Raw genomic sequence first — 23,271 nt, forward strand, 5'->3', positions numbered from 1 at the left:
CAGGCTTTTGGCGAGCGGCGAGTGCGGCAATCACAGATCACTTGCTCAACACGCGCAGTCACTGATAGTAAAGCGCAAGGCCGACGGCGCAAGGCTACATGTTTTTGTACACCGTGAAATTGCAGACTAGCATGTACAGCTGCTTTATAACCACGTCGTCGTCACGCGCCATTCCACTGCTGCGAAGGTGGATTACCAACGAAGTAGTTTAGCACACGACATAGGGGTGACATAGAATTTAGATCAGAGGTTTGGGCAAATTTTATTTCTCTTGAACGGTGACGGCGGTCATCCCGAAGAAAGACACCCGCATACACACTTTTATTTTGATCGGCGCATGCATTCGCGTGGAAGACTCCCGCCACCTCGGGGAGCCGGCGGAAACTAGACACGCGCGACGGGACCACCACGCTATGAGAGAGGAAGGAAACAAGACACGCAAGCGCGTGGAACGCCGACAAAGAGGGGCGTACTCATGGCCTACGCGGGTCACACAGCGGCAAATCTTTGCGAAACCCCCCATTATATTCCTGAGAGTCTACTGAACTTGAAAATGATGTTTATTGATAACTAATCTACTGAAAATGCGCATTCAAATGTTGAGACGTATAAGCGTTTGCATAGAATGAAGCGATGTTGCATGAAATTCGGGAGCTGAGATTTTGCCCACGCAGATTTATTGACGGACACGAAAAATACGCGAAACCCTTACCATAGACAGCTTCGCTGTAAAAATGGTCTTCAAAGTTATCCTTGATATACACGCACATGTAAACGCGTAGTGCCTAGCAGACGACTCGTGGCACAATCCCACTAACCATGGTTCGGTCAGCGTCCGCCAGGCTGCGACTCTGCTCGATCTCGTGGCTAATTAGACGTAAATTTTCCATTAGGAAGCGCGAGAGAAGAGGATACATGCACGCCTGATGCACCAAACGCTTCAGCGTTGCAAATAGGGTGTGGTTAGATCGCGTCAATGCTTATCGCTTTAACGTCTCAATTCATCTTCACATGGGAGCTGCTGGATTTAAAGTACGTACACTTCATGCAGAGACGAGTGTATCACATCTCACAGGTTATGGCGTGCCATGCTGCACCTGTCTGACTGGATTGTAGACAGAGCAGTCTGCATGTGGTCTTCTGCATTAACCGACGAAAAGTGCCCAACCTCGCACTTCACCTGAATACATTCTATGGCTGCATATATGCCGTTGCCTAAGCACTAGAAGTTTACTCGTAGTTTACTTTGTGCAATAAATCTAGACCTCCGCAGCTTAGTGCATCGCCGATGCGCAGGGTACGAAAAAAAACTTTACTTAAGTACGAAAAAAAAACTTAAGTAGAGTACATTTCCAAACATAACACTGTGCACGCCAGAGCATGTCATGTGAAGTCCTTCTACAGGCTCTAGAACTTCCGTGTCAGTGCCACGTTCTAGCAGAGCCTCAAAAATTGAACAATCAGCATGTCAGCACTCACCCCTTCAGGAACATACATAAGCTGCGAATGGGTCTCTTTATTGCACCAACACGATGCGAGGCCGACCACAACCAGGCTAATCTGCCATAGCAGAGGTTCTTAGGCCAGCCGTACACATTTTAGCAATAACCCCAAATACTGCCTAAATATTAAACCCGCGTAACATTTTGTGCAGGAAATAATACTCACAATGAACTTCAGGTAAACAAAGCTTGGTCAGTTGGAGCTATATCACGCAAACATAAAAAACACTCGCTTCGTCCATTCTGAGCTTTGTGGGGTCTGCCTTAATAGAAACTACTTAAGCCTTTTGTAAACCTGCTGTTTGCGGCTAATATTGTGCGGCCATATCACTGACGACGATCTACCAGTATCTAGATCGAAGGTCAATAGAGTAAGAGCTGGTACCGTAGATACAGTCAAGGGCGTCGTCGGTTCGTGGCTACGAGTAGACGTCTCTTAATGACTTTGTTTAGATGGCGGTAAACCACAAAGAAGCGCCATGTCCCGTCCTTCTTCTTAACCAACACTACCGGTGGCGCCCAGGGACTCGAAGGCTCAGTTGTGGTTTCATCGAGCATCTTGTTAACCTCACTTTGAATTACCTGGCATTCCGATAGAGATACTCGACATGGTCTGCGGTGAATAGGAGCAGCATCGCCAGTATTAAAAAGTCGACGTTTCGCCCGAAACGTGAAGCATCAATTGCTATAGCAAATTAGTAGAGAGCTATACGGAGTAAGGATAGTAGTTTCATCGGCTGTATAAACTTGGGCAGATTCGCTTACAAACTTACTAACTGAAGTAACAAGCATGGTGACAGCGCGCACAAGCGAACATGAATAGATCACACTCCATTGCAGACAACCACTGTCAAAACACTGGCGTAAGCAAGCGCGACTGCAGCAGAGAGCGAAGGTTTGTGCGGTTTATCGCTTCAACGGGAGCTGAACGGCGCGAAAGCACAGCGCATACAAAGGTAGGAGCCGTGTGCAGATCGCCTTCAAGATACGGTGCGCACGACCGCCCGCAGCCGCGCAAAGTACAAGTACGTAGTTGCTGGCAGAGTAGAAGCCCGACCTCCTCCGTCGCGCCCTGCCTTCCCGCTTTCCTCCTTTCGCGTGCGAGATTGAGTCGTCAGTTTCTCTTGCGGCCAGTCGCAAGATACGCAGTTGGTGCCACAGCGCACCGTTGCCCCCCCCCCCCTCCCTCCCATGCCGCCACGGCCGTTCGCGCGACGGAAGACTTTGCGTTAGCTCTCTGCCGTGCGCTCGCTCTCCATGAAAGCGCGCGTCCCTCGCGCGCTTTCACTCGCACATACAGTATACGGCGGCGACGACGATTTTATCGCCCTTGGAATTTATACGGAACCTCACGGCGACGGTAGGAAACCACTTGAATTCGCAATAATACGATGCTTCGCAGCAAGCGTCTGGCCTAGGGGGATTGTCAGAGTCAAAGGCATCCGAAAACAAGACACCGTAGAAGTCTTCGACTTGTGCAGGTAAAAGGTCCATCACAATCATTTTCTGAACCTTGGGATCAGCGCAATAGGCAGACCTTGGAGAACTGGTAAGCTCAGACGAAACGTCGGGTGAGCAAACCGCCACGTGATGGTCATCTAAAGGCTCAAGTTGGGCGAGGCAAATTCCTCGAGGCACAATCTGCTTGGTTAAGCCGAATTTTGCGACAGGGATGCAAGTACGGTTGGCCATGATAATCAGACCTGTGTAAGGTACGGTGACATCATACCCCAGCGGAATGTTGGGCAGCGGAGTCATGAGATACTCTCCATCAGGAGCCGGCGGGGAAGATGACAGTTTAGAAGCGTGAATTGCAGGGCTAGCTGGTTTAATGTTTTAAAGCCGAAAAGAAACAGCGATAACCAAGACGCAGGACCAGAAGGACGCACACAGGCACACACAGTCGTCATATAGCGAACAGATGACAGTTGGGTATATGACAACAATTTGGGCGGCAGTCGAACGAAGTTGGTGGGGCTTAAGCGGCTCGGGGTTGCAACATTAGTATCCGGAAGAATAGGCAGTTCTAGGTGCAGTGTGCTGGCGGAGCAGTCAGTAAGGGCCGAATGCGCTGAGAGGAAATCAAGGCCGAAATTAGGTCGTTGGGGCAATAGGCAATCACGGTGAAGAGGAGTGGAGTGTGGCGGCCAGCGAAGCAGAAAAATGACGTATACGTACATGCCGACGATAGGGACAGTGCCGCCATTCGCAACGCGGCCGACTCGCGCCGACGCTGGGGTGACGAACTTTCTCAGTCGTCGTCGAAAGGCAGCACTCATACTAGAAAGATGGGCTCCTGTATCGATGATTGTAGTAACAGGATAGTCGTCAACGTCAAGAAGGTTTTGGTTCGTAGATAACGTGGGCAGAAGCTTGCTTTGAGGGCAGGGACGACAATGCAGCTTCATATCCAGAAACTGCATAGCCTAGTTTTCCGACTGGGTGCAGGCGGCGGTAAGCGGGCAAGAGAAGCGACGGGGTTGGGTTGAACGGGACTTATGGCGTCGAGGTGAAGGCGAGCAGCCGTAGCGAAGGGTCGGAGCTGGAGCATTGGCGGCAGTGGGTTCACGACGGGTGGCATAAGGAGTGGTAGGTCCAACGGTGCGGGAATAATCGCCGGCATATGTCCCAGGTGGTGGTGGCCATCGGTTGCGGCAGTAGCGAGCGGCGTGGCCGATGCGACAGCAGTAGAAGCATCTCGGACGGGTTGCGATATGTTCTTCTTTCTGGGGTTTTACGTGCCAAAACCAGTTCTGATTATGAGGCACGCCGTAGTGGAGGGCTCCGGAATAATTTTGACCACCTTCTCCAGCAGTCCTTTTCAGCCACATATCGCAACCCCCAAAGAACCCCAGGGGGTTGCGATATGTGGCTGAAAAGGACTACCGGAGAAGAGGAGGGCCGCTAGAGAACTGGGGAATGCTGGGTTGAGTTGAACACGCAAAATTGAGACCTATGTTGCCAAACGTCTGTCTCAACGACCTGAATCATCGCAATCGTGGTTGCTGGCGGTCCGGGATGCGTTGCGGAGAACGCTGGCGAATAGGCGGCCTCGAGCTCGCGGCGAACAATGCAGACAACATCATCACAGGTGGTGGGCTCACGCTGTCGACCCTTACACGTTGACGTAGCAGTAGTAGCGGGTAACCGCATGGTGTGGTTTGTGATACGGCGGCTATTATAGCTTGTTCAAGGTGACGCTATTCTTTTATGCTGGCGGTGATTGTCGAAACGTTGCCGAAAACAAGCAAATTGAAAGCGTCGTCCACGATTCCTTTTAGTACATTAGTCACTTTATGTCCTTCAGACATAGTGTCATCAGCTTTGCGGAAAAGAGCCGAGACATATTGGATGTACGAAGCGTACGGCTCTGTAGATGTCTGAACACGAGTCGCAAGAGCCTTTTTCACGGCAACCTTGCGCCCACAGGGGTCGCCGAACAGTGAGTGCGCGTAGCTTCTCGTTGAATATAATCCAGCTGATCATCTCGTCTTCATGCAATTGGAGCCACACGCGTGGCGTGCCGCTGAGATAACAGATGGCATTGGCGAGCATAATAGCTGAGTCCCACCTGTTATTAGCAGTGACGCGTTCATAGCGCTTGATCCATTCGTCAACGTCGTGTCCCTCCAGGTCAGCGAACACACCAGGATCGCGATGGTGGGCAACCGTGACGATTGGAGCAGGCTCACAAGCCGCAGCGGTTGCTGATACGATTTGTTCACCGGGAGGCATGGTGATAAGCTCGATGTACCGACCACTGTGGATCTTCGGGGCGAGGACGGGGATCGCAAACCTCCACGGAAATGTTACGTGTGGAAACACAGACAAAAGAAACTATTTACACAGTATTTACAAGAGCAGCGCTGCTAGAGACCAAGATCGAAACGAGCTCGTGCCAAACCCAGGTGCTCGTCTTCGCCTTTATTTGCACCGTCTATAGCGTCTATTATATCCCAGCAATATATATGGGTAGAAGCGTCAGTAAGAGATGCATATACCCATATATGTCAGTGCCAAGAATGTCAGTGTGCGGCAATCACTTCTTGTGGTCCATCTCAGAATGCACATCAGTTCATTCATGGTCTTTCTACCAAAAAAACGCTACACCTCGGAACAGAGAAATATTGTAAGTCTATACTACTGGATAGTGGCATTTTGAAGAGCTCTGTTGGCTGACATTGCTCCATGTGTTTCGTGACTCAGCTGGGGTTCCAACATACGAGTACGCAGTTGTTTAGCTGATAAATATCAGCTAAATAAAAGAAAAGGGGAGGGGGCAGGAATGAACGAGCTAACCACACAGTTACGATATGAGCTATGCTGCTGTAAAGTTGTAGGCTTCAGGCGAGTCTTCGAGTACCTTGCGTAACACCAAGATGACATCACCTGCCCGTCTACTTTTGCGAGTCACGAAGCGGTTTTAAAAATTTTTTTTGAATTGGTTTTTTTAGACCCCACTGATGATTTCATACGCCTGAAAGAGAGTCTTTAAGAAAAGATAACTGAAGTCTCAACACGAAAAACACCATTGGGGGGCAGACCTGGTCGGAGGTTTCTCTTCGAGGCCCCAGTCTGTCCTGCAGGCGGTCCCAGAGGCCTACGTGGTTCAGGCAAAGCTGGAGTTGGTCGGTCTGCCGGCCGCTTTGCCACAGTAGGTGCAGAAGGCATTCCTCGAGCATGTTTTGATGGCCCAGACGTGGACCCGACCTAGAGAAAGCGGTCAAGGTATTACATGTGGATCAGCATAGGTAACTTCGCAAGAAAGTTACTCAATTTAGCGAGGCCTTAAGGACACTGTATTTTTGAAAATAATTACTCATTAGAGACTTCAGTAAGGTAAAATTTCTCTAGGGACTTTGGCTAAGTACAATGCCTTGGACGCATTTCATTCCAAGGGGGATATATCAATGTATGTGCCTTCATACTTCGCTGCTTCAAAACACGTGTTGAAGAACTTAGGGATACATCCGGGTGCATTGAAACTGCTTTTCTAGGCAAAGCACAATTTTGAAGCGAAAACTTCATTACGCTACCTCGGGCAGCCATCGGCAACTCAACAGTTTTCACCTTGAGAGCTAGAGGTCAAACCACGAGAGATCATTAAGGCGCGTTTATAGCCCGACGTTATCGGCACGCTGGCGAGCGTCATTCAGACGCCGGGCGCGTCGGAGCGCATTGTCCGCGCGTCCGTTTACGTTGGCGGTGCCAGTACGTCGAACCATCGGTCGGACTATAGCCACTGTTGTTCTCGCCAACGTGACATAACGTGTGGGCGTTCACGCTACGTCGGACTATATTTAGGTCTTCAGGAAACCCTGGGGTGGTATTCTGTAAGAGTCTACTTAGTGGACTGTCCATATCGGCTGTCGCTGATTGGCTGCTGCTTCACGTGCAGGAAGGTGTCAGCCAGTCTCCTTCCTGCACGTGAAGCAGCACCAAATCCGCGACAGTCGAAATGGACAGTCCACTAAGTAGACCCTTAAAGAATGGGAAGGCTTAAGAGTGAGGATCAACGGCAAATATCTCGGCAACCTTCGGTTTGCAGCTGACATTGTCCTATTCAGCAACAATTGAGATGAATTACAGCAAATGATTGAGGTCCTTAATCGAGAAAGTGTAATAATTGGGTTGAAAATGAATATGCAGAAGACAAAGATAATGTTCAATAGCCTGGCAAGGGAACAAGCATTCAGGATCGCCAGTCAGCCTCTAGAGTCTGTAAAGGATAACGTTTATCTAGGGCAATTACTCACAAGGGACCCTGACCACGAGAAAGAAATTTACAGAAGAATAAAATTGGGTTGGAGTGCATACGGCAGGGATTGCCAAATCCTGACTGGGAGCTTACCACTGTGGTTGAAAAAAAAGTGTAAAATCATTGCATTCTACCGGTGCTAACATATGGGGCAGAAACTTGGAGGTTAACAAAGAAGCTCGAGAACGAGTTAAGGACCGCACAAAGAGCGATGGAAAAAAATCTTACGACTAACATTAAGAGACAGGAGGAGAGCGGTGTGGATCAGCGAATCCGATATTCTACTTGACATTAAGCGGAAGAAATGGAGCTGGGCAGGCCATGTAATGCGTAGGATGGATAACCGGTGGACCATTAGGGTTACAGAATGGATACCAAGAGAAGGGAAGCACAGTCGAGGTCGGCAGAAAACCAGATGGGATGATAAAGTTAGGAAATTTGCCGGCGCAAGTTTGAATACGCTAGCGCAAGACAGGGGTAATTGGAGATCGCAGGGAGAGGCCTTCGTCCTGCAGTGGACATAAAATATAGGCTGATGATGATGATGATGATGATGATGATGATGATGATGATGATGATGATGACAGAATACCGCCCCTGAAAGGAGACATTGCCACCGTTGTCCGAGTAGAGTTGGGCCCCCTGCGAGTTGCAACCAAGTCTCTCTACTGATCACCGCAGTGTCTTCAGAGGCATAAAAAATGATGAATAAACACTGTATTCATTGCAAACATGTCTGCATATCATTACGAAACCACACCTCGGCCACACTTCGGCGACACTTCGGCCACAGCTCGACAATGGGCCTAGCCAGGGCATAGAAGCTTTCGCTATCAACCAGGGTTAACCAAAGCTAAACCACTCGACTTTTTGATAATGGTTTAGAAAATAGTTCTCCCATTGCACATTCCGTCCGCTGACATTGAATTCAAATTTATGGTTTTAAAAATGGTGGGCATCAAAAGAGCAACAAAATAAGAGATATTTGAAGCCAGTAGTCATAACTTAGCGACTATGACATTTTCAGGACGCAACAAGGTGACTGTAAAAAAAAATGTCGCAGTTTCACCCGAAAGGCGAAGCATCAATTGCGATAGCAGATTAGTAGAGAGCTATACGGAGTAAAGATAGTTTTATCAGCTGTATAAACTTCGACATGCAGCAGCACCAGCAACGCGGAGAACTGTTGACGCCGTCGGCGTTTTGCCCGCATTCGCATCGAACGCGCGCGGTGTTGGTGACTGTTGCCGGTGCCTCTGAGGGCGGCTCGGAGATTTTCGACGGGATCAGAACGGGACACTCGTCGAGCCGCGTCGGAAGTCTTTACCACCTTGTCGCCTCGCAACGTTTTTTTATATAATTGCGTATTTGGTGCCACAGCTAAACTTGCCTCCCCTCCCTCCCTCCCGTCCCCCCACGGCCTGTCGCGCGACGGAAGAAGTCGCGTTTGCTCTGTATATATATATATATATATATATATATATATAAGGTCATTGTAAAGGTGTTGTAAAGGAGGAAAGAGACGCTTAATTCTGCAGCCTTTCAGGGCGTACGGCGCAAAACGCGCGTTTGCTCTGCGCCGTGCGTTCGCTCCCCCTGAAAGTGCGCGTCTCTCGCGCGCTTTCACTCGCACATACAGCATATAGCGCGCGGTGACGATTTACTCGCCGTTGCCGTCATACGGAACCTCACGGCGACAACGAGGGCGACGCCGACGGCAGAAATCCGCTTTGAGTGTCCATATAATTGCTATCGCAATAAAGCTTTCAGAAAACTTATGCGACCCGTCTGATTCGCAACCCAATTTCCAGATAAGCTGTTTATTAGAGAAGTTGCAATAAAAGCTTTAGTTTGTAATTAGGCCACATACTCGAAAATGGTTACATGTACAGCCATTTTTAGAAAGGTCGTAATTCGTTCACACACAATTTGCTTAGCCAGAAGGTTGGCCATAGTGTTTCTCCTGCCTCAGTTTCGGTTAACTTAGTCTAGGTTACTTTCACACTTCTCCCAACGCAGCAGCATAATAACTGCGTTGTTCTGCGTTGTAATGTAAACACATTACAAACGTCCAGATCGCTTGCATAAATAATTTACTACAATATCCGTAATACGTCTGCATACTTTGAACATTGCCCACGCGTTACGTGCCCCTTATTTTCAACAAATATAAACGAGATATTAGGGTTGTGTAGTAATACGTAATGCATTTTTAGAGTGCACTTAAACGATATGATAACTATGCAATTGCTGCAAGTCCATCTGTGCTATGTTTTTTGACTGAGCTATGAGGGCGCACGTCTGTTTCGTACATCCATTTTCACATGTAAGGTAAAGCCTGATGGCAGAGAATACTTGATTAGGGTTAAAAACTACCTTACGGTATTTTAGTACAGCTACTATCGGAAGAATTCCTTCTGGTTAACTAGTACATGGTAAGGAAATATATGATTGGTAAAGATGCGTTTAAACTAGCGTCTTTCTTACAATGAAAATGAACTGCACGACTGTCAACATTTTATGTATCCACATTTTACGCAATTTAGCGGTTTGAAGAGTCTGATTGCCTCGAACGTGAGAGGCCTTTAGGAAGTTGTGCTTTCACGAAGTACAATTTTTTGTGTTTTTATCCTCTCTTATGCAATTTGTTTTACCATGTGCAGTTTACTTTCTGCCCGTTTATGCCAGTCTGCAAACGGTCTTGCAGTGTCTGACAAACTCGATGTAGCGGGTTGCAATAAACCAGTGGTCATCACCTGTGGTTGCTGAACACCTTTTCGGGCGGCCGATGGCCTCACTGGTGCCTCTCTGGCAAACTTGGTGTCAGCCGCAGTCTTAGTTGCCGCACTGGGACACACCGGGACTGCCCTGGGCTTGCTGGCCAACGACAGCAGCCCTGTAGGACGTTGGGTGTCCCTGGCAAACGTGGTGGCAGCTGCAGTCGTGGTTCCAGAACTAGGCCGCACCATGACTGCCCTGGGCTTGATGGCCATGGACAGCCGCCCTGCAGGACGCTGTACTGGTGCGTGGGATGCTGCTGTGGACAATCAAAGGCGAGAAAGTCGCCACAGCTAGCATTTGCAGAAACTCTAGATGGAAGCAATAAGTGGTAGGATACAGAATACCATTGAAGTCTATGTAGACAACTTCTGTTCGGTGGAGGTGAAATGATCTAACACAGCCACAATTTCTCGGGGAAATACTTATGAAAAAATGTGCAACTGAGGCAGAACGTGGTAAATATATGTATATAGGAAAAAGTTTACCGCGTCATGTGAGAATGGCGCATGGACGACTAAGCTATGTGGGCAACACCCATATTTTAGAGTAGGTTTCACAAGTTCCGGGCCCTTAGAAAACGCAAGAAACCATTATTGGCTTCATTATCTGAAGTAAACATTTGTCAAAATTTTGTGGTACTTCGATTTTAACGCGATATGGTTTTCACTTCAAAAAAAAATTCGTTGCAGCAGACTTCACATACCTGCAAATCTCAAAAGCAAAAAGGCCATGAAAAGTGACTACACAAAGGTCTTCATACGTTTTCTGCAGCTGCCATGTCTAAAAAAGTGGTGAGGTTAAGTTGGCGTAAATAAAACGTGAATAAAATTGCCGAGTTTCAGAGAATGCTACGGTACCAAGTTGCCCAATTCTGAGGCAAGGGAACTTTACAATAATGACCTCAGCACACTTTGGCATGCGCCATGTGGTTGCGCCCTGTGGCGCCATCTTTGGTACGAGAGGTGCTGACCAGTGGCGTAGCCAGAAATTTTGTTCGGGGGGGGGGGGGGGGGGGCTCAGGTTGCAGCGCGGCCTCCTCCTTATAGAAGTTGTCGAGGGATCAAATACATGAATAATAACTGCATTGCCAATGCCATTGTATGTTAGATGCTGCAAACGAATTATTGAACGCTATGCACTCTCAAGTAAAATAAGTATTTTTTCATAAAAGAATATATTCATATGTCCTAAAAATTTTGGCAGAAATAACTGATATCAATGCGGCCGCGTTTTTTTTTTGTCTATTTAATAACGAAAGAAAATATCACACGGACATTAGAAATATATCAGTTCGAAACCAGCAAAGCTGTGTATACAGCTGATATGAAGAACGTAAAGGCCATGAAATGAATAAGTTGAGGACAAATATTTTGATGAATCTTCGTCATTCAAGAACCTTGTTTACAATTTTGCACATATGCAACGGCCAGGAAAAAACCCTCAATGACGCTGTCCCTCGTTGCAATAGATTGCGCAGGAGCAGCTGTTACGGGTCGTGTATTGTAATTACACCGAGATTATACTCGCAACAGTGTGTACAAATAAAAAGTAGGAGAGAGAGAGAGGGAGAAGTCATAAGGGAAAGGCAGGGAGGTTAACCATGCTGAGCCCGGTAGGCTACCCTGCACGGGGGAAGGGGGAGAAGGGATTGAAAGAGAAGGAAGAGAGAAGTTCACAGTTCACACGTTGCACATTTACAGTTAAGCGTTCATCGCTGAGTTTCGTCACAGGCGGTCATACAGGCTTCCGCACTTCAAAAAGCACAGCAGTGCCTTTGTAGCCCTGCACATAGCAGACGCACGAGGCCACGCGCTCGTGCGTCGTTTAAGTGCCCCAAAGCCGTCCGAAGGGCAATCCTCTCATCGTCGTATCTGTGGCAGTCACATAAAAGTAGGAGTTCTGCAAAATGTACATTAGATATGCGAAGATAGAATGGAATATACAAATGCGAAGATACAACTCGCTAAAGGGCAAAAAAGAGTCGCTGGAAACAAAGTTCACTGCTTGTATACACAACACCTCGCAACAAGATATTTAAATATACGTCTAAGTCTCCAATAAACCTACGTATTTAAGCAAACGTCACTGTATATTATGCGTCAAACAAGACACATAAACAGGTTGCGGAGTCAGAGGTAGTAAACTTTGCGCACAGAAAGACAGAAGATCTAGGCAAGAACAAAACTATGATCGCAGAAATCGTGATATGTACTCGGGCCATGCAGCGGTCGCGACAGCACCATACAGGTAGAATAATAGAGGAATAATGCAGAAATGAGTACGAAAATGTGTAATTTAACTGCCTGCACGCAGTTAAATTTTGGGTGCATAATTAAAGGAGGGTTTTGCTTCGTTTCAAAAAAGAAATAAAATCAGGTAGCTAAAAAGGAAAGAAAAGGCCAAACGAAAGCCACAGATGATGCGGCAAGTTACTACCCAATATCCGAGTGTGTTTTTGGCAAACGCCGCGTGGGCCGGGCTTTCAATGAGCAAGGTCGGTCAAAATTGGTTATTTGTCCTCCTAATTTCCGTATTCGCATGATAATTTTGATCATGACGCTAACTGCTAGAATAAACGGCTAAATTTTCTGCTGCTTTAAAAGCTAACCAACAGTCATACGTTTTCATAATTACGAGCTTATGGACGTGAAGGAACAGAGCTTTTTACTTGCATTGATTTTTGCTGCTTTGCTATCTAAAGGACAAACTTCTCTCGGCGGGGAAGTTGAGCGAAGCGGTCAATCACTTAAGACACGTTGATGCCGACGTCTCTGTGGGTGTATAGAAGTACCAGTCTAACCATGCGTTCCACAGACATTGTAGAGCGCAAGTAGTTTTTCAGTAAACTCTTGTTAAAAAATATTCTCTCTGCGCTGGCAGTGGTCACTGGAAGGGTGACTAGAATCTGCAACAGTTTGTACACATTTACATAGAACCTGCAGTCGCAAAGGGAGAGGGCATCTATTCCGGTGGTAAAACCTAAAACAATCCCTCGATGCCGTTGGCAGCCTTGTTTAGGTACCTTGCACAAACAGTAGGCTGTTCGATTCCAGCGATGTCCGTCGTTTCGTCAGCAAGTATGGAGAAGCAGCGTGCTTTTGCAACTAGGCTTTCTTTGATAATTTCGGCACAGATTTCTATAATTTGTTTTTGTGCATCTGGGCTTAAATACGAGGCATTACTGGGGCAACTTTCCAAATGGTTCTTCAGATATGTATCTCCACAATCAGCTCGCAAGCGAAGAAGCGCTCTGAAAATACCTGTATTTTCAGCGCGGCCTATGCTTAAATCCATAGGGCCACTGTCCCTGTGGCCAACGAGAGCCAGACCTTGTAGCCCGCAAAAAGAATTTCCTCAATAATAGGCAATTTCCTTTCTCCTGTTTTCTCAAATTTTACTTTACCTGCCCTGGTCCAGCTGATCGATCACATTGGGCACGCGTCCTGAAAATGTTTGGAGAAAATTATCAGCTGCTAGCTCACAGTCACGGTAATATTTAGTATGTTCGTGTGTGTGGAAGATTGCGAGCGCGTGCTTTCATTTCTGGAACGGCTTGGACACGAGGGCTCCAGTGCACGCATGTTGGTCCAAGTTTATAACAGCATTAACCCCATAAAGTTCCAGAATTGAAAATCTTTTAAAGCACGTCTTTGGAAATGTCAGTGCACCTTTCGCGTCAAAAGTTTATGAGAACGTTACACCCATACAGTTTCGGAATTGAAATCCATGCGCTCCGTATAGATTCCGCGGCCGCGGCGAGATGCTACAACGCGCCCGCTCGCTATCGAAAAGCCCTTGAAAATTTGTGCTCGGATGGGGCTCCTTGCGTTACGTGACCGCAGGTGCCATGAAATCCACCCCAGGTGCCGCGAAATCCAGCCCGAGTACGCAATGTTCGTGCCGAAATGTCTTTCGAGCGTGAAAAAGACATTGTAGACAGAATACAGAATGATTGAACATAGCTCGCCTACACGAACGTTTCGCAGCCTATGACACAAGGACACCTGAACAATGGAACATTCCGCACTTAAGAACGAATTATGGTCAACAAATGCTTCGACATACACTTCCGACTTTACTCAATAACCTCGCCTTACGAGAAATAGACCTTCTGTCCTTATGCAGCCTGCACAACTGCTTTCAGTCCAACTAATCCTTGTTGTTTAATGAGTTTGTTCATATGCAATACTGTATGACTTTTCCCCCCTTTATTTGCTTTAGCTTATGCTGCACTGAATATAGTTATGTTATGTTTTTTTCCCCTATTTTTCTTCCTGTTTTCGTATAATAAGACTTTCTTTATGTAATCTATATTGCTCATGTATAAATTCAATATTTCCTTGTTAATGCAGACTACTTGTTTTTCTAATTGCTAAAGTGTATTACTACCTGTCTCGTATACACATTTTTTTGTAAATTGACACTTTCCCATCTGTTTACTCACATGTGAGGGCCCGACACCCTCTGTTGCCTTCGATGGGTTTTTGGGCTGGTCAAGTTCCCTGCATGCAACTTTTTATCCAGAACCCCACCATGTAATTCTTTTCATGGAAAATAAATTATTATTAATTATTATTATTATTATTATTATTATTATTATTATTATTATTATTATTATTATTATTATTATTATTATTCCCGGCGTCGGTGGTAGTTTTGGTCGGCGGTGCATGCCGGCACGAAAAAATTTCGGGGGGGGGGGGGGCTGAAGCCCCATCAGCCCCCCCCCCCCCCTGGCTACGCGCCTGGTGCTGACGTCACCAGCGGTGATGCACACCTCCGCCTTTAGCACCTCGCCGACCCATGTTGCGTGGTCAAGTCTGAAAGCAAGTTGAGCCACCGTTGCTATTCGCCCCATAAATGAGAAAGGGACGCGCGAATTAAAAAAAAACGATTTATTGCGATAGCAGTTATATGTACACTCCAGGTGCATCTCTGCCGTCGCCGTCGCCGTTTGGTTTCGTATAAAGTCCAAGGACGATAAAATCGCCGCCGCGCGCCGTATGCTGTATGTGCGAGGGAAAGTGTGCGAGGGTGAGCCGGCGATCACGGTTCAATCTTGCGCATGCAAGGTAGGAAAGTGGGAAGGATACGCGCCGTCTTCCAGTAGTGCGCAATGATCCGGAGGAAGGGTAGGAAGGGCGGGATGGGCGGAGGGGCGTTTTGCTTTGGCCCACCGGGGTCGCAAGGCTACGGGGCGAGGGAAGGGAGTGGGGGCGTGTCCTACGCTGCGGGGACCGCCCCAGCGGTGACTTTACAATTGCTAGGCAGCACAGCGGGGCGTGGCATTTCAGGAGTCGCCCAACGCTTGTGCGCAGGCGCGAGTACGAGAAAAATTCTGGGGGCTTTTGCTCCTTGCTGCTACGGATAAGTTTCTTTGCTCGTTTTGTATTCGTTTGTCCCTAGGCGTGCCGGCATCGAGTTTGTTTACGCTCCGACGCTGCCTGCCGGCGCACGTACGCGAATCCCAGAACGTAAAGGTACGTTGGAAAGACTCTCGGGCCTGCGGCGCTCGTGCTGAGTCAGTCATGCCGGATTTTATCTTTCTCGCGCCTTACTGCGCTCTAGCTTCAAAATAACATCACTGATTTTCCAGGAGGAGCAGTAGGGGCGTAGTAGAGACCAGGCCTACTCTCCTGGAGCAGTATCTTCGCTCGTGGCAGGTTTTTCGTACACTGCTCTCCGTGACTTTCAAAACAATTTTAATGGTCCCCTTTGAGTTCCATAAACGTCCTTCTGCAAAGAAGTGTGCAGAAATTGGTAGGCGAGAGCCGCGGAACTAGCGAAACGGAAGCAAAGCAGGTACGTCCGACGTATCTAGCCTGGCACGAGCGAAGAGACTGCTGCAGGAGAGCAGGCCCGGTCTATATAGTATGGTCCCTACTGCTTCCCCGTAAAAATAAGTGATGGTATTTTCAAGCTAGAGCGCAATAAGGCTCGAGAAAGCTATAATCCAGCATGACTGACTTAACACGAGAGCTGCCGGAATGAGAAAGTCTGTCCGACGTACCTTTAGATTCTGGGATTCGCGTACGTCCGACGTACATTTAGACACAGCGATCAATATGGGGCCTCAGTGTCCACTGCTTCACCTGGTTAAGCGCGCTTGTAGCCAGCGTCTGAGCGTAAGCAAACTCGATACCGGCACGCCTAGGAACAGACGCGTACAAAATGAGCAAAGGAACTTCTCCTCCGTAGTACCTAGCCAAGGACAGATATTTAAGGAGAGAAGCCCCCAGTATTTCTCTCTCATACCCATTGTTACTCGCGCCGGCGCGTAAGAATCGGGTGACTCCTGAAATGCAACGCCCCGCTGTGCTGCCTAGAAATTATGAAATCGCGCTTGCCCGAGACGCTGTATCTTTCAAGCCATGTGCGGCGGTGACAGAGTCCGCGCTGCGCTGTTTTCGCGGTTTCGTTCGCGTTGATGCGAGCGCAAACACGAAGGTCAATTCGCTCGCTGCTGCAGGCGCGCTTACTCACTCCAGCGTTCTGACAGCGAGTTTCCGCTGTCATCGAGTGAGATCTGTTCATGTTTGCTTGTGCAGGCCTGACACCATGCTTTTAATTTATTTAATATGCCTACGTTTACAAGCTTATACGTCCGAGAAAACTGTTATCCTTACATCATATAGCTGTCCATTAAATTACTATTTCAATCACTGCGTCGCCTTCCGGGCGAAACTGCGTCTTTTTTTACAATGCATCCGAAATTGCTGGTGCTGGGGCCTCTGTTACCTTCTACCCTGACAGACATGGAGTGCTTAGGCAACGAAGCAGCGTTGCCCTTCGTGCTGCCCTTTTATTGCGATAGCAATTATATGGACACTCAAAAGCAGATTTCTGCCGTCGCCGCCGCCTTGAGGTTCCGTATGACGTCATTTGGAGAAGAAATCGTCGCCGCGCGCCGAACGCTGTATGTGCGAGTGAAAGAGCGCGAGGGGCGCGTCTTTCACGGGGAGTGAACGCACGGCGGAGAACAAACGCGCGTTCTGCGCCGTGCTCGCTTAAGGGCTGCAGAAGTAGGCGTCTCTGTTCTCCTTCACAATCACCATGTATGTAGAGCAAACGCGCCTTCTTCCGACGAGCGAAAGGCCGTGGGGGAGGAGCAGGGAAGGGAGGCGACGTTTAGCTGCGGCACGCAGTGCCTATTTATATCAGAGGCTCCGGCAACAGTCACCAACGCCGCACGCATTTTGAGCGAACACGGGCAAAACGCCGATGGCGTCGACAACAGTTCTGCGTGTTGCCGATGCTGCTGCATGTCCAAGTTTATACAGCTGATAAAGCTAATATCATTACTCCGTATAGCTCTCTACAAGTTTGCTATCGCAATTAATGCTTCGCCTTTCAGGTGAAACTGCGACAACTTTTTTCTAACAGCAAGCAATTGCAATCAGGCGCGGATCCAGGGGGGATGTCCGGATGTCCTGACCCCCCCCCCCCCTCATATTTCTGCATGGCCCCCTCGCTGACAGGGAAATGGCCCTGTCGCAAAAAAAAAATATGGCCGCCAGCATTCTTCAAAATTATTTTTCGCGAGTACCAGTGGTATGAGCCATGTAGAAGTAAAGCTAGCTCGCTCACAAGCTTAGTTGTATTCCGTAGGGGTGTGGTGTCGCGAAGTTGCCGTAGTTATTTTTCTCATGAACACCTTGGACCTCCTGGCGCCGGCCGTGCCTTACTCTTCCCATCGGTGGCGTCGAATGAACGAGGGCACGTGCCTTTTTCCAAGCACGCAGATGTCCGCGCGAGCGCCTTCGCAACTGATCAACTCAGTTCCCGATTGGGGTGTCATCGGTTGCCTCATTGGCTGTCATCGGTTCCGCGACCAACCTGCTTAATGAAATAGATCTCTCGCTGAAGTGTTTACATATAAATAATAACAACTAACAGCTAAACTAAGAACTTCGCATAGGCAACTTTTTTTTTTAACTGTAGCACTCAGTGTGATCACTGGTTTTGGCACGTAAAACCCCAGAAAGAAGTGTGATCACAGTTACACGTTGACAATATCCAGTACGAGCACAGTACGTACGCTACAAATTTTTCATTGTAACTTCGCAGTTTTATTGTCGTACATTAAGCATAGGAGGCTCAAAGCCGTCGGATCCGTTTATCTGAGTGGCCGTTCTCGCGGAGCGGGGCGAAGCCTCGAGCAGCGGCTGCGAAGTTGGGGAGCGTGACGTCAGCGGCCAACGCCAGCGCGCGGGCGTTGGCCGCTAACCACGCGTGGTTAGAGAAACGGGAGCAGATGCGCGCGTTGTGTAAAAGGATGATGTCGCGTGGGAAGCAAAACATGTACACGCTGGCTCGCGCTCTTGGCTACTAGGCCACATCGTTCTTGTAGGTGGCGTCGTGAGTCTTCTTCATACGCGGTGATTCGCATATCGTAAACAACCAGGGTAGTGGTTGCCGCGTTGGAGCTCCAAAGCAAACGAAGGTGTCTCAGCCGAATACAAAGAATCTTCTTAAGGAAATCAAGATGTCCCAACAGAACTCCAAAGATGGACCCGTGCTTACGCATTTATAACAAACCTGCGACAGATCATCCCAAATTTTATTTTTAAAAACAATACAGGCTAGATATACCGGGTGTTCAAAACTAAGCTTTATGGTGTTCTTGAAATTAGGCAGTGGGAGGCACGTAAAGACCACCTGCGCAAATAAGTTATGTGGCCAGGGAGACACAAAGTGAGATAATAATTATTGCTGTCAGCAGCCGAATATTACCTAAAATTGAATAATTAACTATTTATCGACTGCAGTAAGTGTGTATGTTTGTATTGAAAAGTTAGAGGCAGCCGTGTTTCTACACAGTTTCACTTAATAGAATTATTCTTGCATGTCTGTTCTCCGAGATATCCAACTCCAAATTTTAATTGTCGTTCGCATGATTACGCATGCAAGAGAGTGAGGATTGGCGCAAAGCTCCTCCATGATGTGACGCGGCTGTTGGGTGCGGCGTTTAGTCTGACAACGCGGCGTAGGCATTGGCTAAGATAACTGTCCCCCTTCCCCTGACGGCTGGCGAAATAAAAGAAATCGAAGAACCCGTAACCGCTGTCATAACACACGACCGCGCAGCCTGTAAAGCTGGCGGCAGCTGCCATGCCGAGATAAGGGCGCGAGCGGAGAAGCCGGAGGGCAATGCGCGTGCGTAATGGTGACTAGACGACCGGGCATGGTCATTTCCTGGGCTACGCAAATAAAGTTACTGCTGATTTCCAGCAATACAATACTAAGTTTTATTGAAATCGAAAGCAACAACTTCACCATCAATAACAGAAACCTTTTATTGCGATAGCAATTATATGGACACTTCAACCGGATTTCTGCCGTCGGCGTCGCCGTCGCCGTCGCGGTGAGGTTCCGTATAGATAAAATCTTCACCGCGCGCCGTATGCTCGAGCGGAAGCGTGCGGGGACGCGCGCTATCACGGAGAGCGAACGCACTCAATCTCCCACGCGCAAGCAACGAAGCGGGAAGCCAGCGCCGGAGGGAGCGAGGGGGGGGGGGGGGGGGGAACAACCGCGCTCGTCGCTCGACCGCACCGTCTCTTATCTCTCCCACGCGCAAGCAAGGAAGCGGGAAGCCAGCGCCGGAAGGAGCGGGGGGGGGGGGGGGGGGGGGGGGGGCGCACTTCTACTATGCCAACAACCGCGCTCGTCGCTCGCCGCACCGTCTCTTATCTCCACACGGCTCTGACCTTTCTATGCGCCGTGCATTCGCCGCTCAGTTTCCGTTGAAGCGATAGACCGCACGTACCTTCGCCCGCTGCAGCGTATGGGCTTGCTGCCAGCGTTTTGACAGTCGTTGTCTGCAGTCATTCAGTGTGATCTATTCATGTTTGTTTGTGCGCGCACCACGCTTGTTCATTCAGTTAGTAATAGTCGGGCCACATTTTCCAACGCACGCTACACATGCAATGCTGCCCGGATCGGCAGTGCAGCGCTACAGGTGTGTCCCTTCGCACGCGCTGCCCACGGAAAGCGCTTTTCATCAACACCACCGTTTCACACGCGCCTTCTCGTGGTCATCGAGTCTCTCTTCATGTCGGTCTACTTACGCCGCAGCACACCTGCTTACTTAATCAGCTCATGTTTACTACAATTCATATTGCTACCAAAGCCGCTCACCTTACTTCGTATGACATTGCTGTGTTGCTATCGCATTCATTGCTTCGCCCTTAGGGCGAAACTGTGACATTTTTTTAGCTATGCTAACGAATATTTCATATATACTGCCGTTTTAAGTTTGATGTTCTCATGCACGAATCTCATGACATTTCACCCATCAGGATGTCAATGCCCTAAAAACGTTCAAAATGCCTCCCTTCCACAGCAACGCAAAGCATAAACCACTCCCGCGTCGATTCCATAACTCTTCGCAGTACGACAATAGAAATTTGGAGTCGGATACCTCGGAGCACGAACACTCTAGAATAATTCTTCCGACCGATACTGTGTAGAAACACTACTGTCTCTAAGTTTTCAATACAAACATACCCACTTACTGCAGTCGACAAAAAATAATTGTTCAACTTAAGTGAATTCGGCTGCTCACAGTGATAATTATCCTCTCACTTTGTGCCCACCTGGCCACATAAGTTATTAGCACAGGTGGTCTTTGCGTGCCTCCCAGTGCCTAATTTTAAGAAAACCATAAATCTTAGTTTTGAACACCCTGTATTATCAGGCACAGCCGCCAAGCACATGGCTGTATTGGGTAACGTCCTTTTCCTTTATGCTCGGAGAAACCGATACCTGGCTTCGCTATAGGGCTTCTTCCTCTTTCTGGGGTTTTACGTGCCAAAACCAGTTCTGATTATGAGGCACGCCGTAGTGGAAGGCTCGGGATTAATTCTGCCAACCTGATGTTCTTAAACGTGCACTACAACGCAAGCACATGGACGTTTTTGCATTTCGCCTCCATCGAAATGCCGCCGCCGCGGCCGGGATTCGATCCCGCTATCTCGTGCTCAGCAGCGCAACACCTGAGCTGACTTAGCCACCACGGCGGGCTACAGGTGTTGCTCTAGCCGTATAAAACGCGGGTTTATCGTGAGCAGAAACGGTGCATTTCGGTAAATGAGAAAGGCTACTATCATCATCATCATCATCATTGACAGAAGCTGACCCCCCCCCCCCCCCCCCCTCAGAAAAAACCTGGATCCGCCCCTGATTGCAATGCGCCAATCGAGCTTTCAGAGCCAGATTACTTCGTACCATCGCTCGCACATTGGCACTTCCTTGTTGCTCTCGCGCAAGACCGATGAGGTTCCAATCAAGCCCTAACATTTTATTTTTTATTTAGGGCGCTTTTAGTGGCAAACAAATGTGGCTATAACATATTAATTGTGAGCTTTAGGAAGTCGGTCGGTGTGCCCTGAAACACACTATCACACCACGCACATTCCCCAAACCAAGTGAGCACACGAGCCTACGCTATAGTTTGGGTGAGATCATGGCTTGATAAGGACAGTTTCTTCATGCTCAGTTGAGGTAACCAGCCCCGTCACTCATGGGTATCTTCTAAAAGCATGAGAATTGTGCCTTTCTGTGTGAAATTGCTGGCAATACATTACGAAGTAGAAATTAGCAGCTTCAGCTTTTCCAATGTCTGGAATGAGTTCCGGTCTTCTCAAATGATGGGCCCTCAGTCTTGAAGAGGGATCAATCGTCGCATTGTCTTGGCACAGCGTAAGGAATGCTGTAGCCCTTTGATATGGTGATGATGAGTGTCAAACTCACGCGATATCTTCCCTGTAGAGGCGCTAAGATATATGCTGCTGGGCACACCTATTGGTTAATGCTATAAAGCATGTGGATGCTGGTACATTGCTTCGACAATTAGCTTAGGTCGCAAGCCACAATAAAACCCTCGGGAAGACATGTGGTACACTCCATTGTATCAGCAGAGGTCCACAGATTCACCTTTTAATGATCACCCCTGCATTCGAACCTACAATAAAGCTCTTCAGAGGACACTAATCGTGCGCTCATATGAGAGAGAGAGAGAGATAAAACTTTATTGTGTCCATTATGGGGTCTTGGGGCGGCGGGGGTTGGGAGATTAACCCCCCAGGCCTCCCCTTCCTCAGACGGCGGCCAGCCCTTGCTTTCTGACGGCGTCTTCGGCCATCCGGACGGCCCAGAGCTGCTCTTCTGGGTCCAAGCTGAGCAGCAAAGTCTCCCACTGCTCGGCCGTAGTTATGCGTGTAGTGTTAGTGAGGTGGGTGTTGGTGGGTGTAGCTTTCGGGCATGCCCAGATGATGTGATCGAGGTCAGCGCGGGCCTCGCAGGCTGTGCAGAGTGGGGAGTATGCATCGGGGTAAATTCGGTGGTATAGCACGGGGTTAGGGAAAGTTCGCGTCTGAAGTAGTCGCCAAGTGGTGTATTGTGATTTATTCAGTGTTTTGTGTGCTGGTGGGTAGCGTAATCGCTCTCTGCAGTAATGGAGGAGGATTTCTCCGACTGTGACCATGCGGTCGCGCGCGTGACCACGGTGCAGAACTAAGGGCTCGTCAGGATGCGCTCATATGAGGATCAGCTTCGAGATCATGTACTTTGAGGATTCGCCAAGTTTACTCAGCAAGATAGCCACCCACGCAATGTGGTACGAAGGACCACAGAAACGCTAAAAGCTAACGCCATGGCATTTGATGGCGAAGTTCACGGACTGTCTGCCCTTAGTTCATTAAAGCATGCTTTATTGTGCCATACTAGTAAAGCACGGCTGGTAATGCAACGCGAAGGCAACTCACATGGAAGGCTCTTGCCAACTGGTGGTGCACCTTTAGAAGACGGCCGGCGCTTGACCTTAGTTGCGTCTGTCTGGATCGAAGGGGCCTGCACATCCAGAACGAGTCATGAGCAGCCGCTACAGTCATGGGGCTTCCTATTTCACTAACTATACGAAAACGTTGCAAGTTCAAGTTCATCTCCATGCTCTGATTGGGGTCCGCAAGTGTACTTGAGCATGCTTGCATCATTAATATGAAAGTGATCTTCTCTGATAATAAATTTATTTGAGTTTGGAGTTCCTAACAATATTAGCTACAGTGAAAAATAGCGCTGTAGGATTAGTGTGTGTATTTAAAGGTTAGGATGAGGTGCCTTGAGATGGCCATCTTTCACGATGAGCCAGGACATCTTGATCGAACCCCTTGCTGGCATCATTTCGCCGATCACAATAGTTTATTCTCTACAAAAGCATCGCGCAAAGAG

At 48.4% G+C, this 23,271-nt stretch overlaps 1 protein-coding gene across 1 annotated transcript in view; it reads right to left on the reverse strand.

Moving 5' to 3' along the window:
* LOC119454523 (translation initiation factor IF-2-like) overlaps positions 1-22,883 on the reverse strand; it is a 62,659-nt gene extending 39,776 nt beyond the window's left edge. Inside the window, exons 1-3 of the mRNA XM_037716428.2 lie at positions 22,809-22,883; positions 10,017-10,297; positions 6,047-6,212 (exon numbers count right to left, since the gene is read on the reverse strand). Of these exons, the coding sequence (XP_037572356.2) occupies positions 6,047-6,212; positions 10,017-10,253 (403 nt within the window). The 5' untranslated portion in view covers positions 10,254-10,297; positions 22,809-22,883. The remainder of the gene's footprint in view (positions 1-6,046; positions 6,213-10,016; positions 10,298-22,808) is intronic.
* Between the last annotated feature and the right edge of the window lie 388 nt (positions 22,884-23,271).

The sequence above is a fragment of the Dermacentor silvarum genome, chromosome 5, assembly GCF_013339745.2.
Source record: "Dermacentor silvarum isolate Dsil-2018 chromosome 5, BIME_Dsil_1.4, whole genome shotgun sequence".
Taxonomy (NCBI): Eukaryota; Metazoa; Arthropoda; class Arachnida; order Ixodida; family Ixodidae; genus Dermacentor; species Dermacentor silvarum.